Source organism: Lepisosteus platostomus, chromosome 1 (assembly GCF_059453375.1).
Source record: "Lepisosteus platostomus isolate fLepPlt1 chromosome 1, fLepPlt1.hap1, whole genome shotgun sequence".
Taxonomy (NCBI): domain Eukaryota; kingdom Metazoa; phylum Chordata; class Actinopteri; order Semionotiformes; family Lepisosteidae; genus Lepisosteus; species Lepisosteus platostomus.
In genome coordinates this window covers 67,606,477-67,623,731 of record NC_142611.1, presented here as the reverse complement: position 1 = coordinate 67,623,731, position 17,255 = coordinate 67,606,477, and the positions used below count along the sequence as shown (strand labels likewise).

General features: G+C 42.7%; 2 protein-coding genes and 1 long non-coding RNA gene across 6 annotated transcripts in view; 2 read left to right on the top strand and 1 right to left on the bottom strand.

Moving 5' to 3' along the window:
• Window positions 1-44: 44 nt before the first annotated feature.
• LOC148678551 (PTB domain-containing engulfment adapter protein 1) lies at window positions 45-5,978 on the bottom strand. 4 transcript variants are annotated; one of them, XR_015939317.1, is made up of 8 exons: window positions 5,825-5,978; window positions 4,618-4,679; window positions 4,080-4,151; window positions 3,633-3,728; window positions 3,106-3,243; window positions 2,798-2,902; window positions 2,032-2,206; window positions 45-1,417 (listed from the first exon to the last, which is right to left on the bottom strand). XR_015939317.1 is itself a non-coding variant. In XM_088633939.1 (8 exons), exons 2-8 carry the CDS (start codon window positions 4,654-4,656, stop codon window positions 1,412-1,414), a joined length of 546 nt encoding a protein of 181 aa, XP_088490065.1. In that variant the 5' UTR covers window positions 4,657-4,679; window positions 5,825-5,978; the 3' UTR covers window positions 45-1,411. The 4 variants fall into 4 exon arrangements, 2 of the variants coding, with proteins under 2 accessions (XP_088490065.1, XP_088490066.1); XR_015939318.1 differs by having other exon boundaries at window positions 45-1,414; XM_088633939.1 differs by having other exon boundaries at window positions 2,117-2,206.
• LOC148678552 (uncharacterized) lies at window positions 1,339-5,396 on the top strand. The gene is made up of 2 exons (XR_015939319.1): window positions 1,339-1,440; window positions 3,080-5,396. It is a non-coding gene; the product is annotated as an uncharacterized LOC148678552 (long non-coding RNA).
• A 2,092-nt stretch (window positions 5,979-8,070) lies between the features above and the next one.
• LOC148678550 (calcitonin gene-related peptide type 1 receptor-like) overlaps window positions 8,071-17,255 on the top strand; it is a 36,276-nt gene continuing 27,091 nt past the window's right edge. The window contains exon 1 of the mRNA XM_088633921.1: window positions 8,071-9,366. The gene's annotated coding sequence lies outside the window, so the exon portion shown is untranslated. The remainder of the gene's footprint in view (window positions 9,367-17,255) is intronic.

The following is a 17,255-nucleotide window of genomic DNA, read 5'->3' as shown; positions in this document are numbered from 1 at the left end:
AGAAGATCCTCATACTGGAGACTTACATGCACCACACACATGCCTAGATTTAATAACACATTTTATATCTATTGAGAAATATTTAAAAGTACTAAAGTGTTAAAAATACTTTGTATATACAGTATATATCATTATAGTACAAACTAACGAAATTCCTTGCACCAGAGATCGGCCCAGACACAAGAGACAACACACAATTGCTCTAAGACACTGACAAAGGGAGCACAATCAAGTGGTCTCTATAAATTTAAAGGTTTACACAAAACTTTGGAATTGACAAAATAAACATTTCTTTTGTAATTTTAAAAGAGAATTTGTTCTCAGTTGACATATCTGGTTACAATTGTTTTGGATTATTTTTTACAATATAAAAAATGAAGGATAGGGTAACAGAAATCATTTGATGAAAAAGGGATTTAATAAAGGGGAAAAAGTCACATGTGTACTTAAGAGCAGAAGGAAGTTTATAGATTAGAGGAGGCCATTTGGCAGGTATACAGTAGTTCATCTGGTTGTTAGTGGCTTTAGTGAGTTCACAGTGTACACCTGGAGGCTCATGAGTTAAATGAGGTGTTGGCGCAAGAAACAGGGTACCCAGCTGTGTTGTCAAGGGTGATAATCTGCCTTCTTTCAAGAAACATCTGGACGTGATACAGGCATCAGTTAACTACACTTAAGGCCAAGATAACGTGGGCTAATTGGCCTTTCGTTTGTAAACCTACTTGTGTTCTTAAGATCCAAAAATGCCATTAAACCCTTTCCCAGACAGGCATAAAGGAAAGGGCAGAGAGAGCTAACGTGCTTGTAGTTTGTAGTTTAAACAGCTTTAAACGCTCGGACATAGGGCGACTCGGTGGTAGGCGAGCCTCCGGAGGTTCCAACAGAGCCCGGAACAGAGCGAGCGTCTGGCTGTTAAAGGTGGGCTGGAACCGGGGGCAGGTGCACAAAATCAACGAAAAAACTGAACGAGCCGGAGCGCCCTTAAGGGGGAGGGACTACAAATGTGACACATACTGTATGTGGCCCTTTAAAATTGTGCCTGAAGAACCCCTTTACACAAATAAGAAAAGCTAAGCTAGAAGACTTGTGGACTGGTTGACACATTGTTAAGGGTTTTAAGGAAAGAAACCTGTAGCAGGAGCCTCTGGGGGGATATTACGCTGGGTAGCTGTGCTAGAATGTGCAAAGTAGTACAGGGAGATCACAAGCCCTGGAGGAATTGTCCAAAGACGGGGAACAGAGCAGCTTCTCTGATGATAAGAGTGCCGTGGGGCCGGGAACAGAGGAGTCCAGAAATGGAAAGAGTGTCAGACTTCTGCTTGGAAACCGTGATTCTCTGTCTTGGTTTTTCATCAGGACCGCATGGTGTGCCCTCAGCACAGCGTGTCTTTGTCATCCCCACCCTGATGTTTTACTGCTGTGGGAGAGAATCGGGCAGATGTAAGTTCGTGTGATTTTGCTTTACTCCTGCTTCACATCTTTTCAACACACAAATGAAAGGTAAATGGCAACGGAGCAAACAATTTCAAAATCAGAGAGTTAAGTACTCATCCATTCAGGACTCAAAAGGGGATGCTATTAATTTTTAAGAGAAGCATAATTAAATTGCTTCAATAAACAGACCCGTTAGCAAATGGATGTGCTGCTTTCTTAAAGTGTCTTTGATGATAACATTCCCCTTGGAAAATAATGCAGGTGATGAAAAGTTTAAGAAGAGAAGTCATCACACCTGGACTGACATGATGTTCACACATAATTTTCTAGTACAACTTAGTGTCCTAAGCACTAAGGGTGAGGGAGATTATAGGACAAGAGTGGGTCTCTTGCCAAGGATTTTTGAGGCAACTCCCATCTACCTTAAAATACCTTAAAACACACTGGTGCCTTTGACTGAAATTCACTGCTTCTGAATAGCTGCCGGAATCTCTTGTAGTCGCCCACCTAAATCTGTATTAGCCTTTAAAAAAGTAAATTGGAGTAGATTTTCCCTTAAAATCATATTCTTTCCCACTGCCAGCTCTAGTAAGTCACCTAAATTAACAGTCGAGAAGCAGGAAATCAGGAGGAGGAGAGTAGCCTTCTTGCCAGCTGTTCCTTTAGCTCAGAGGGAACTCACAGTTGCCAGACTCTGCTGGGACGCTGCCTGTGCCTCGAGGGTGGCAATCTTCTTTTTCAGAGAGACGTTTTCCCTTTGCAGCATCTTATTCTGAAGAACAGTGTGGCAATATTAGACAGTCCAGTCACCACTCCAGGCAGTGTATTCACAGCAGTCTGCAGCTTTACACTACTGCTGTCTGCTTTTCTCCGGATATAGTGGCTTTCTCCTGTCCTCCGCCTCACAGGTTCATGTGGGGCTGTAGCCAGGCTGTAATGCGAGCTCTGTGTAATTGAACCCATCCTGACTAGAATACAGATATGTCCGGCACTCCATGCAATGACATGGCGAGATCTGGTATCCTATATTAATCCCTAGTTAATAACATGTGAAAGTGAGCTCAGTAAAGGTAAACATCTCAATTTAGTAATTACACTAGTCCACTGGAGTGGAGTGTGACCCCCGAGGAATGGATTTTGCCAGCAGTACTTCATGCATTCTGATAGACTGCATTTCAACATCTGCTGAAGCATGTTTCTCTGTAACCCCTCTTCCCATGAGCAATAGCAGAAGCGGAACAAGTGTGGAAGGGGACAGAGTTTAGTACACAAGTCTTGCATTTCCTTAAAAAATGCAGAGGTGTATAAAGGCACCAAAGAACTATTGACTTCCTCATATGTCAATAGCGTCTTCCCAACATACCTTGTGTCTCAGAGCTTCCACAAGCAGGTCCTTGTCCCATCCAAAGTTCTCATTGGCCTTTGCAGCTTGGAAGGTGTCTCCGATGATGGACACCAGGAGATGGGACTGAGACAAGGGAGGGTCAGAAGAATGATCAGCTCTCAATCCATCTTGTTGCCTGAGCTTTCGAGTTGTTGAGCAGAGGGTGTTGTGCGGGAAATGTGCTCTGCATGTTTGAAGGGCGATTTGAGGGAACAGTGGGAACACAAAGTGTAACATCTGAATCGTCTGTCTTCTGTGCAGGTTGGGGAAGTGGAGGCTGTACTCACAAACTTGGTGCTTTGGAACAGGTAGCAGTGGTGACGATCGCCCGCAGGGCTCTTGGCCACAAAGCCGAAGAGGTTCGGCATGGTCTGGTGGACGCCACAGAAGGAGATGGAGGACATGGGGCAGCTGTGCAGCATGAACTGGACACACAGTAGACAGACGGAAAGAGTTTCTTGGTGGACTGTGGGCTGAGACAGGTAACCTTTTTCTCATGTGTTGCTGGGGATACTAAATAAAACAAGGGAAATCACTTATGTTCTTAGAAGGACATAAATGAAGCTTGGCACATTTATATAGTACATAGGGAAGAAACATGCATCCATAAATGGAAAGCGGATAATTCCCGATGAGGGTCGTGGAAACCTGGAGCCTAATTCAGAAGCTGTGCACGAGGAGGGATACACCCTGGGCAGGACACCAGTCCATCACAGGGCACACACAGGGTAGTTTAGAGACATGTCACATGGATTGACACCATTCGCAGAACTTGGTCTCATTTTGAACTCTCCCCCCTCGCTTTGTTCCGTACCTTCGTTTTGTGGTTCAGGACATCGATGCCATTTAATGACAGAAACAGAGACACCTTCTGCTGCTTGGATTTCATCTTACTGGTGCCGTCAGACATCTGGGAAAGCACAGTAAATGAGTTTGGAGAGAGAATGCTGCAGATTTGAATCCTGACAGTGAAACAGACTGGATGACCTGGTGTGCAAAATTAGCTCATTCTTTGCCTGGAGACTGCAGGGTTGGCTGGAGGCTCTATTCACAGCAGTGAGCCCTGTCTGTTTCCCTGTAGCTATGCTGATCGTGTTCTATAACTGACATAGGAGCTCATTTCATCTGCGTGGGTGCCGTCAGTGCATGCCAGAGCAGTTCGTTTTATTGTTAGCTTTTGTCTACAATAATTTTGTTCTTTTTGAAATGTTTCAACAAGGGAGATCGTGCTCTGATCCAGAGCTCTGCTGCGGGTTCCCACCTTCAAGAGACCTGCCGCCTCATTCAGAACCTGTAAGCCATCTGCGCGGTCCACGTCTATTTGGCCCAAAAACTGTAATTAAAAGACGAAAAGGCCATCCACGTAAGGAAACGAAAACACTTATATTTTACTTCAAAAAAGCATCGAAATTCTCTGACAAGAATGCACCAATGACACAAATAGGTGGGCACAGCAGCTCACTTGGTCTGTAGTGTTCACAGATGAAAGGAGTTGGGGTATCACTTCCCTAATCACCAGATATACTGTAACCCCCTTGGAGCACAAGTGCTATGCTAGACTATTCCCTGTGGATGCAGTCCTGTGTACCCACCTCTTAAATGGGGCTGTGTAAAGATTGCTAAAAAATGTTCTTTTCAAAGTGTGAGCGTGCATTTTGTTCACCCCTCAATGCTGTGCATGTACCTTTTATGGTCATGACAGGAGAAGACCCCTCTGTTGGGCATTTGACTGTTTTCTGCAAGGGAATGTTCGAAAATGGAATCATTTTATTCTAAGAGCATGGCTCAGCACAACCCACCTTAACCGTGAAAGAGACCTCATTGTCCACTAGCGCCATAATCCGCTCGGCCTGCCCTTGCCCTGAGATTGTAACAAGAACGGAGTATTAGAAGAAACGTGGAAGGCATTGTCGGCCAGTTTGTGAGTCGAGGTGGACAAAATGATATCGTGTTCAAAGACAACAGGCTCCCATGCCAGGAAGGGCATCTACAAGCAATCGGGGTCGCACTTGTTCCCCGTTTCACACGCAGCTTGCTCTCCGAAGATTTTTAATTCCAGGAGCTGTGGAACGAACTTTATGTCTCTGTCTGCTTCTTCCTCTGGGCGTGTGCAGTTTATAATGATCTTCTTATACGTGTGAGAGACGATATCAGACAATGGTATCAGAGAGTGCTTTTTATTAAGTACACGTGGACACTTGATATAAACACAATCTTCTCAAGCTCTGGAGTTCACACCCATGCTGCGCATTTGCAAGCAACTCATTTGGCTCATAAATGCATTTGAACTTTCTGTTTATCCTGTCTATTATGCCTTCTGTTTAGCATTAATATGCAGGTAATGTGAATCATGAATAACGTTATGTGTTGCAAAAGTAAATAATTAAATTTACATGAATAACTTTATGTGTTGCAAAAGTAAATAGTTAAATTTACGTGCTTTGGTTTAAATGACATGGGATAGAGTACATAGAGATTACATGTGGAAAACTGTGTTATTTGTGTCCAGGTAGAAAAATTCTTAAATACAGCATGGAATTTGTTTAATAAAGAATGAGAAAATGTTTAGAAACAAAAACATTACTGCATATCCTGCTTGTATTTTGGGATTTGGAGTCTACATACCCCGATTGAAAATATGGGCCTTCTATATCCTACAGTATGTCTCCTTCTGTTTTGATCCTTGCTCATTTTTGAGTGAAAAGATTGGCATTCATTATGGTAATCCAAGATCTGGACTAATTAGGAATGAAAGTTTTTTTTTAAAACAACCTGACGCGTTGTTTTTAAATGTTTTGCGCAAGCATTCTCAACACATTTGAAATGAAGGCAGCTTTGAGCGCTTGAATCTTAAGAGGACACAGGAAGAGAAACAGGAAGACAAGACTGTTGTTTGTTTAAAATTGATGTCACAAAGAGGCAGCAATTAAATATTCAATTTCTTAGCCTGTCTTTTAGACATAGCTAATTTTTTCCCTTTGAATATTGTGCGAAATGTAAGCCTACCTCTCTTAGATGAAGCTCAAATCTGTTTCTCCACTGGGCTTGGGAGATTCTCTTGTCAGTGGTCCCCGTCTCACCCAAGCCCTGCTTTCACGGGTTTAAAGTCTGGAGGAGGGGAGTTAATGAGTAACTCTTCCTCTTGGGTCCTTATCACTGAGCGGGAAGCGTGACACTGTTCTTTAATATGGGAAAACAAAGACAGGTCCTTCTGCCTGTGCTGTTCCTTCCACATGATTGACTGCAATGCCGTTAAGGCCTCTAAGGCCTGTGGGTGACACGATTTGGATTGTTGCTCAAAAACAGGGCGCAGCTGTTATTGTATAACGTGTGTGTCAGACTTTTTGCTAAGACAGCAAGCACAGCAAAGGCAATCACAGCTTTTAGTGTTGGTCCACTTTTGGTTAACGGTCATTTAATTTGGCATTCCTTGCAGCAGTGATTGCTATATTAATCAGTAATGACACACTGGTTAAAATTCACAGGGGACTGTCAAGACTGTTTACGGTGCTCAAGACAAACTTAGCCCAGAATTTAATCTCTTCCTTAAGATATCCAATTAAACCTGCATCTGCACTATGGCTTCGTATATTGTGCAGACAAGGAATTGTGTTGACATCACTTTCAAATTTTCACTTCATCAGTATCTGTTCATTGCACAGTTCTGTGATTGATTTAGACTTGAAATATATTAAGCCTGTTAGAGAGCACTGTCTGTAAACATTGTTAAAAGAGGAGTGTTTGGACTACCATAAACTAACTTTCAGCTCCCTGTTCACTTTCGCTTAACAGATCAATTATGTTATTTTTTTACTCTTTTATTTATTTATTATTCTGATTGGGTAATAAAGAGTTTCTCCTTCAGAACTCTTACAGCTTTTATGTGGAGGCCTTTCAACCTGTGTGCAAACTTAGATCTTAAAGTTTAAATAGATGATTAGATGTAAGCGATCGTCCATGAAACACCTCTCTGGAGGTGCATGCAGTCTTAGTTTGTCCAGCAGGGGTCAGTGCTGCCTGTATTAGTGCAGTGTGAGACACTGTGCGCTCCTGTTAGCACACAGCTCAGGACTACCACAGTGACCGGGAGTGCAAAATCCCCATTACATGAAACCAGTTAATTTCCTGAAGGCTCGTTTCTCTATCTCCACACCAGTGCAGAAGGACCAGGCTGCTTCTGAATCAAGAAAATAAATGTCAAGACTGCTGGTACCTGTGAGCTCAAGATCCCATTAAACAAGAACACTGCAGGGTGGGGTCTGGCTCATGATTCATTTCAGTTCTGCAGAGTCACAAAGACAACATAAAACTACTTTAAACTGCCTCTTATTAGCAATTAACAAATCTAAAACCCTCTCCCCGGGCGATTGTTTTTTTGACATGGGTATAACCCGTTAGTTCAGAAACAGATTCATGAAACCTATCTGCTGATCTTTCTCCCTGTCCCTCTGAAGGGAAGGTACAGCTTAAATTGGGCTATTTATTGTACCATATTCTTTGAATGTGGTACCCAGTTCCTGTCCGCACAAGAACATGGGAGAACAAGAACAAAAGCAAACCGAATGAGCTGTGCAGAGTAAACAAAGAGCTTAATTTGGTACAGTACCTGCAGAGCCCTCGTCACGTGACACTGAGCACCTAAACCAGCATGAAAGAACTAGTAAGTCACTAGCTTTGGTGTTCTGGGATGAATTTAAAAATGGTTTCTGCAGCTATGGGATGTTACAGTGTTTGCTCTTTTGGAAAGCTGTTCTCCATGCTCTCCAGACTACAGAGCAGAGGTGACATTATTTAAAGTCACTAACAACCTTACTCTATTCAGACTGGTGCATTAAACCAGAAGTTGAAAGGCTAGACAGTCTAGACAATGTTTTCCTTCCATTTGCCTTAGTTTTTTTGTTGCCGTGTTAGAGATGAAGGATTAAATGACTGGCTTTGGATGAGACCTCCATTTCACGGGAACTCTTGGAATGCTTTCTGGATCAGATCCTGTAATTTATGGGGCTATAGTACTTTCTGTTGGCAGTTTCCCACAGCTTTCTTCTCAAAGTGTTTTTTTTTGCGAAGGAGAATTAGGTACAGCAATACTATAGCTCAACCCTTGGGAAAAGACTGTGGCTTTGCTTTCATATCCAGTTGTTTTATTGTTGTTGTACTAGCTTGTTTTGCAGAACTGCCCTTTTCCTTGCCGGAAATATGGGCCCAGTCCATAAAAGCCCACTGACTTCCAGGTGTCTTGTGTTTTCTGCTGCCACTGTTTGCTTCATTTTGATCTTGCTCCCTGATACCTTAACAATCCAATAGGGGAGTTATTTTCTACCACTTCAGATCTGGAAAGACCTGCGAGCATTGAAAAGCACCAAAGGGAAAACAAATGATCCAATTCACTGCTAACTAGTCTGAGCTGGATGAAAAAAAAAAGCCACTGCTCCATTGCTGAAATTGATTGCAATTTTATTTCTTGGCTAACTGGGACAAAGATGAACTGTCTCCCTGTAGGCCAACTGGTAATGACTGCAATATCATTAATTATTTACTGAGAATATAAAACCTGAGTGAGACGGGGAAAGGGGCTTCTTTTTATCCTATTGTGATATTTTGTAGTTCTGACAATTTTCTTAGATAATGGGTGGACGTTCAAATGCGTCCAAGCGCTTATATCAGAGGTGAGAAGACCTAAAAGACCTGGAAGCTGTGGTTTTATAGTACGTACTGTACTGCCTTTTTCACGCTTTATAAAACCAGATAGTTCACAGTCCTACATTTGAACAGGTTTAACCAGTCGCTAGAACAGCGCGCAGCTGACACGCAGTTATTATTAACCAACTGCCAAAAAGACAGCAGAGCGAGCTGTCGACCGTCACGGTAAGCAGTCTGGCACGGCACAATATACTGTAGTATCCGAGCCATCAGACTGGGGAGACCAGACGGGTCTCTAGAGCGCAAAAAGAAAGGGTACAGAGAGAAAATTCCCGTCCCTGGCCGGGCGGACGATACAAGAGACTGGGGGGACGCCTCCGGGGAAACGAGTTAAAAAGTCAACAGTGACAAAGTAAGCAACGCATCTAAAACACTAGCCAAACGAATCCGGGCATGGGGAGAAATGCGAGAGCTGGCTTTGTCTGAAGATTGGCGAGGGCTCAAGGAAAGAAGAAACTGTCAAAAACCAAACTAGAACGGAAGAGTTATTCATTTCTCCGGGGTCATCGGCTTAAACTACGCGCATGAAAAAAAAAAGATCGTAATTATCCCCCCGTCTTTGACTGCAACTTTGAAGACGGCATAAAAATCGGATGTTATTGCAACACATCTGGGCAGTATCTGGCTGCCGAAAAGCCTGAACGCGGAATTGCCGCTTGGATTTGGAAAGTGGACGAAAAGAGCCGGAGACACTCCGCCCGGAGGAGGACATCCGCCAGGCTGCTCCCCGTCAGTCCGCCCGGTCATCTGGTCAGTGTGACAGACGCATCTCGCCAGTGAGCGCCTGGACAGGCCGGCCATCCAGAAGAAGCCGCTGGATAGAGGTTCTTGGCGAACGCATCTCGAAGGTGACCAGTTTAACGTTTCTAATAGCTGTTTTCTTTCGTGGTTTAATCGCATATTTAGCGCTTCAAGAAAGACTGTAAAACCGAACGACTGGCAGTAGTTTGGGGGGTGTGGGGTTAAGCTAAAACAAAACCAAAACTCAATAAAAAGGTGAATCGATTTCTGTTTGGTCTAGCCCTGGCACTGCACGAATAGCTTTAAGGGTAAATGGAGATGAAGCAAAATATTGCCTGCCCAACAGCACGTTTCTCCTTCTCCGGTGTTTGCAGGTGTGTGGGCGTTTATAACTGTCCGCGCTGAAGTGCAGGGCGCCGTTAAATGATTGATAAATCAACAACTCCATTTAGAAGGTGACAATTCAGTATCATTAAACGCAATTTCATTACGTTTGTGCTTTAAATTTACCGTATATAAACCGGACTGGAAATATACCCTCAACAACATTTGGAATTGCAGCATGATTTTTCATTATTCATTATTCGGGTCCAGTGTTGTCGACCTTGGGTGTGTTAGGGGGAAACATAATTTATTTTCTGCAGTAAATGCAATAGTCTGGAATGTGATGGCTTGTTTATTTCCAAACAGTCCTTTCTTTCGCTGCACAATGATTTATAATATTATTGTTGTTGTTGTTGTTGTAGTTGATCAAATAATGCTGCTTCTGAAACATGACTTGAAATGACCCTTTAGGTTAGTATTAATACTTTGTTTGTAAGGACTTTGCATTCGTGCAGTGGGTTTTCTTTTTATTTAACACGCGGTAGGAAAATGGGGGGAAGAAACTACATCGCCGTTGACGGCAAAGTAGATGTTGATAGACAGCAACAGGCGAGGCTCGTATTCGTAAGGCGGTCAATGTGTCTTTTTACAAAAATTTGCCGGAGGCGACTCCCCTGCACAGTTTAAACTCCTCAGCTAGATCGTTGAACGAGAATTTCCTCTCTCCTGGTCCGTTCCTTCGCGGTTTCCCCGCACTCTCTCGACTTTCCTGGCCGTGGAGGCTGTATTGGATTCAGAGCCGGCGTGATTCGGAGCGTGTGAGGTCCCCCGCCCCGAGCGACAGCGCTGTCCAGTGATTTCTGGACCAGGGGCGGGAAGCGCCGGCCGCCGCCACAGCTCCGGAGTGCGAGAGTGGCCGTTCAGCGAGGCTGTTTGGACGGGAAAGCTAACTCCAACATTGCAAAAAAAAAAAACCCAATGTGCCTTTGAAAACGTCATTCGTTTCATTCTGTGCTCGGTAATAAAATAGTCTGTCTTATGAACGTTTTGTGAAAAATAAAGATTTTGTAACAAGTCGAAAAAATCAATATCATCATAATATAATACTACTTTTTTAAAAATTTAAATAGTCGGCCCGACTGGATGTGTAGTTTTACTGGGGCTCAGGGTTTTCCACATCAGATTTCCGTGCCCTGTCACAATATCCACATACTGTACGCCCTCAATTTAAAATAAGTGAACAGTTTGCTGTCATCCAATGCGTCTGAAGTCAGGAACCCCCTTCCATAGGGCGCTGATACATTTCCTCTTTTATCTGTATTGTCTGGCATCAAGCGTGGTGAAAACTTGTGTGGGAGATGAAGGAATATCCCTGTGTTTATTTTAAACGCTGTTTATTTAAAAGCTGTCGAGCACATTCAGGTTCGTGCCTGTGAAATTGGTCTAAGTCATTAGTACTGATGCTGGCCAATTTCCTTAAGCTCCAAATTCCAAGAAAACTACACATCTCTCACCATGGGCTACCCCCCAGACTGCAGAACAAGTGTTTAGTGCAGTGTTGAGCCCTGTCATTGCAAGGGGGCGAAGGGGGATAATGCTGAAATCGCACAATGGGGGTTAACCCCAAGCAAAAGATGTACCCCTGGAAACAGCCACTCACCAAAAGCCTTTAAATGGAGATCAGAGCGATGAAGTCGACACTTTGACCAGGACCACCGATAACAATTGATTTTACTTTAAACAAACAAACCAGCCCAGTTGTTGCATTAGTAGTGAATCCGGCACTGTGCAATGAAGTCTCAGGGCTGCTGGATCTGGTTAAACTCACTTACAACTTATCTGGTGCCTTTTCTGCCTCGGTGTCTTGCTAGAGTTTGTGAAAATGAGGAATATGTGTCCTTCCCTTCTCTGTCCCAGCAGCAAAACCACAGAGACGCTTTTCCCTGCTGAATAACTGACTGATGTTAATGAACCCCTTTCATGTTGTCTGCTGAAGCTTAGATCAGACTCTTAAATCATTGACCTCTATGCCCTGTTAAGAACAGAGAGGCTCAGTTTTGAAAGATGTATCTATTCATTAGCTATAGATCTCCATCTATGCAGGATTCATTGTAGCAGAATATCGGGTCCTGTGTTACATTAAACAGACGTGTTCCTTTAGTTAATTTTCAAAATATGCTGCAGTTCTAAAATATACATGGGAAATGTTCATTTAGAAAGATCAGGAAATGTGTTAGCACAAGGATGAATCCTGAGCTCATTGTCATGTGCCATCTATGCATTTTCTGTGTGCGGGTAGGTCTTCAAGCTGGGTCTGCTGGGAAATTAAGTTTCAAAATAAGAGGGTCCGTTTTTAATTCCAGAGCACAAACGGTTGGAATAAGTGAAATGTTTTACTTCCAAAGGGTTTTTCTTTGAAACACAATCACTGTTCTAGAAGGAATTACTAGGAATAACCTTCAGGCAGTAAAAAATCGAAATAAAACAAAACCGTTAGTCTGTGGCATCTGTTATAAAGATGATATATTTATGAAGAAAAAGTATTTTATCCTAGACTTTTTTATTTTTTGTGTGATTAATTCTGTAGTTTCATGGTCTACGAAAGAATGTGCGTGCTGAAGGATTTATGGTGTACATCCAATCACGTCCTAATGGAAACTAATGTTTGGTAAAGAAGACGACTCTTCCTGCTGCTGTTCGCATATAAATCTTTTCTTTCCGGTATTCTTTACTTTTCATCCCTGCAAAGTGGTTTGATTGCTGAAACCAAGGATAATGATCCTTGTGAGCCTTTTAAATATCCTGCTTGTCAGAGACCGATGTGGATATTTCAGTTGCAGGTTCATATATGAAAATCTTAACAGTTGGTAAATATCTGGTTGGCTGGTTGGCTCCCTGGTAGTGAATCCTAATCTAAGATCCCATGGTTTCCAGGTCTGGTTTCCTGGGAGCAAAGCTGCTACATTGGATCTTACTCTTAGTGTGGTATAATGGTTAGAACTCTGTACTTGTTACCTAGAAGGTTGTGGTTTCAAATACTGGGTGGATATTACAGTTCTGCTACAGCTTTTAACAAGAAGCTTTGTTCAGATTAATTTAGAAAGAAGTACAGCTGTGTAATCAAATACACATGTAAATGGCTTCTGATGAGGACATCAGATGAGTAAATGAATGATGGGAATAACTACGGGTCCTCACATGTGGTGTAGAAACTAGGCTTTGCCACATGGTAGCAGAAAGAAAATACGATTGTTTTTTTTCTGTTTAAAATGTGAAAGAGATGTCGGTCCTTTCTAAATTGCAGAGCTTACTCACATCCTCTTTCTGAGAAACTTTTTTCACAAACAAATTGTGACTATGGAGAACCTTAAAGGTTCCACTTTTGCAGTTTTGAACAGAAGTGACCAGATACACTGTTACAAATATTCAGCGCATTTTTCTTGCAGATAGAACCCAATTGGAGGGAACCCACCTCATTCACCTCAATGGAATGCCATCCATTATTCACCTGGGTGCAATGTTGCAGCCATTATAATAATAATAATAATAATAATAATAATAATAATAATAATTGCTTACACTTATATAGAACTTTTCTGGACACTCCACTCAAAGCACTTTACAGGTAATGGGGACTCCCCTCCACCATCACCAGTGTGCAGCCTCACCTGGATGATGCAACGGCAGTCATAGTGCACCAGAACGCTCACCACACACCAGCTATCAGTGGGGAGGAGACCAGAGTGATGTAGCCAATTCATAGATGGAGATTATTAGGAGGCCATGATTGGTAAGGGCCAATGGGAAATTTGGCCAGGACACCAGGGTTACACCCCTACTCTTTTTGAGAAACACCCTGGGATTTTTAATAACCACAGAGTCAGGACCTCAGTTTGACATCTCATCCGAAGGACGGCGCCTGTTTACAATATAGTGTCCCCGTCACTATACTGGGGTATTAGGACCCACACAGACTGCAGGATGAGCGCCCCCTGCTGGCCCCACTAACACCTCTTCCAGCAGCAACCTTAGTTTTTCCCAGGAGGTCACCCATCCAGGTACTGACTAGGCTCACAGCTGCTGAGCTTCAGTGGGCTGCCAGTTGTAAGTTGCAGAGTGATATGGCTGCTGGCTTCAACCGACCCACTGAAAAACAGATCAAATGGAGAACTGAGAAATTACTTTGCCAGCTAAATTAAGGGGAAAATCATAGGTAGACCAGAACTCAGGATCCTGGAATTAACACCCATATTGTTACAAACTTTGCCATGGTCATTGTTACAGACTGATTGCTTCTTTTTAAAGCAAAGGACTTCCTACAGCACAGTGTCCATCGGGGCATTGGTTCAGACATTGAGATCCAGAATAGAGAAGAACTACAAATTGGGTCACCAGCACCACTTACACAAGCTGCCATGTGTTTTTAGAGCCCCCCCACCTAAATATAATAGTTTAATGATGTAAACTGTAAACCTGTTTGTCACTCTGGTTTGTCAGATTGTATAATGGCTTTATTTAGCTATGGAAACACATGCAGGAGCATCACAAACAGCCTTGACAGTATTTCGCAATTCATCAAGATTGGTGATGAAGTTTTGTTGTTAGGAGAACAATCTCTTTAAGCACCTGCTGTGACAAACCATTATTAGCCCATTGACTTTTGCCTTTCACAAAGATTGAATGCACAGTGAGTGTGTGCATCTCCTTGATTTAGAAAACCAGTATTCCTCTGCCACCAATGCTCTGAAAAGTTCTTAGCAGTTTAATTTGCATATTTCCTGGAATTCATATAAATATATTTGTTTCATTGCTGTTTTGCACACTTATGCTGTTTGTCCCAAAATTTGCACATTGCAAATACCCAGTGAAAAACTTGAAAGTTCTTGAAAGGTGCAAGTGTATATTTTTTACAAACTGAAAGCAATTAAAATATTTAATGAGTTAATTGGTCACTGTTAAATCATCCTACATTGTGCATCTCACACAGAGCAGCTGGACAGAGCAGCAGAGTCTATAACCTAGGGGAAAGGGATCTATGTTTAATCCTCTGGTGTAAGTGTTTTATTAATTGGGATCTCCAGGACAGGATTTTCAGCAGTCCAGGGAAAATACAATCCTGGAGCTGGATGAGACTTCCTGAGTTAGAGAGCGAAATACATGGTTTAAATAAGTGACCGGTGTCTCCTTGGCAGAAGTGTTTTCTTACCTCTGCACCTTCACATTTACAAATTGCTTTTGCAACACTGAGTAGTTCGGTGCTCCTGAGTTCAAGATCTCTTTCCCACACACAGTACAGAGTGCAAGTCATATGATTTGGTCAGAGGAGGAAGGCATGGTTATCAAAAATGAGGATGTAAATCTATTCTTCTGTTCAGTCTAGAAAAACAAAAAGAGCATGCTGTATGTTTATTCTGAGCAGCTGTACAAGTTCCTCTCTGCCACATGCTGTGACTGGGCTCAAGTTTTCTTTTGCCCAGAGCTACTTTCTGCGGGTAGCAATAGTTGCTTGATTTTCCGATACCCAAGAATAAGTGAATTAGTCACAGGTTTCAGAGCCAGGATTGGGAGGGAGGGTTTCAGTACTAGCAATGAGGAGGAGTTGCATATTGAGCACGGTGACAGAAATCTGTTTTTGTTTCTGCAAGAGTTCCCATAAGTTCAACCAGAGACTCTGAGATAATGTGTCTGCCAGGAACTTCAATAGGAAGCAGTAGCACATATAAAATAATTCCAAGTAAATATTATAAAAAAACTGAAAAGGGCAAGGGATACAGGGTTGAAGTCTATTACTTGTACATGTAGTTCACGTGACACAACACACAAATGAAAGACAATCCTGCACACACAATCAGTATCTTCCTCTGAGGCTGTGTTAGGGTTAATTGTGGCTACACACCCTCTGGGATATTTAGACCTCTACACAGCACCCCATGTGGCATGTAACAGTATCTCTAATTAAAGGTCTAATGTTTGCCTCCAGAGATGGATTAAGGAATATGAGCAGGTTGTCTTTTTTTGTGTGTGTGTTGGGGGGGGGGGGGGGGGGGAGGGGGTGGAAGGAGATTGGAGAGTAGTAGCACCCAAATGTAAATACCAGTAACTCCCTTTGGGTAATCCTAGCACAGTTATGCACCAAAGTGTGTTAGGTGGTACTCTGCATTACTGAATGGAAGGTTGAGAATGACTCATCTGTTGTCAGACCTGCTGGCTTCAGTATGTTAAAACAAAACAGTACATCTGTATGCATAGTCCTGCCATTTTCCAAGAGCCATTCATACATACAGACATTACACACCACATAACTACTGTAGGCACGCAGTGGAGAAAACACAAACCCAGTAGTGCAGGTGCTTGATCGTGTGTACAGGGACTGATGGAGATGTTCATACAAAAGGCTGGGATGTACACCCTGGTCATGAATATTGTGGATAAGTCCTCTGGGGTAGGTGTGTGCGAGGAAGGATGCTAATTTTAATATGGCAGAGTTCTTTATATGACAAGAATAATCTGAAACGCTGTTTCATGAAGGCTGGTATATCACTTTAAATCACCACAGGCGTAAAGCTCTAAAGCAGAGCTTCAGTTGTTCAGTTTCATTCGTAATTGAATGAATTAAGCCATTGACTGCTTTGCTGTGGTGGACATCTGAAGACCCCCCTGGACTCGGCAGACTGGATATGTACAACCCTGCTTTAAGCATGGAAGGTAGCTTATTGCACTGAGCTTAATGCTCTGCATGCCAAGTGGGATGTAAGGCTACAATGTGATGTTTCCAATGTTTCTGTTCTTGGCAGCTTGTTGTGCCTCTCCCCAGGAGAGATTCATCTTGACTAGTTCCTCTGTCCTTTCTGGGCTTCCTGTTTTCTTTTTTATTTGCCTGATGGTGTCTGTTTAAAGGTTGCTTTTATATCTCGGCTTCTAGTCTATTAGTATTGTTGATGGTTGGATATTTTTTTATGTGGCCAGAAGATGCAACATAATCTTCAAACCACCGTTGCCGAAAGCTTCAACCTTCTTCATGTCCGTCTTGATGACCCGCCAGCACTCAGACCCATACAACAGGATGGATTTAACATTGCTGTTGTGAAGGTGGATCTTAGTTTTGAGGATATTCTGCATGGAACCTAGCATGGAAGGTGCCATATCAGTATAATTTATAATCATTACTTAGTTTATTTGAAGGACGCTGCAGTTTAGTGGAGGCGCGTATCTCACTGACAGCTCCCAAAGCCTCCATAGAGACCAGGAGGGGTCTTTTGAAGAATTGCTGGTAGCTGTTGGAACACCAATCACATGTGGCCCAGTCTGTCATGTTATGAATGGGCTTGTACTGGCTGCGCAATGGGCTGGTAGACTAATAAGTCAGCAGAGGGCTCTGCCTCCAACACAGAAAAGTAATTCTACCATTAAGTTCCATTCATTAATTCAACCAATAATTCTATCGTGTTTTAGTTCTACTACTTTTAGTCCAGCAGCCTCCCCTCCCCCCCACCCCCAAAAAAAGTTACTTCAAGCCTTGCATGCAGAAAATCTGATTAAAATGATCGAAATAGAGAGGAGACACTGATAACTCATTTCCATACAGATTGCTCTCAGAATGCAGATGATTATGAAAGACGGGACAAATGGTTCCCCAGCACAACCTAATAAAAATAACAATAGTAATAACCAT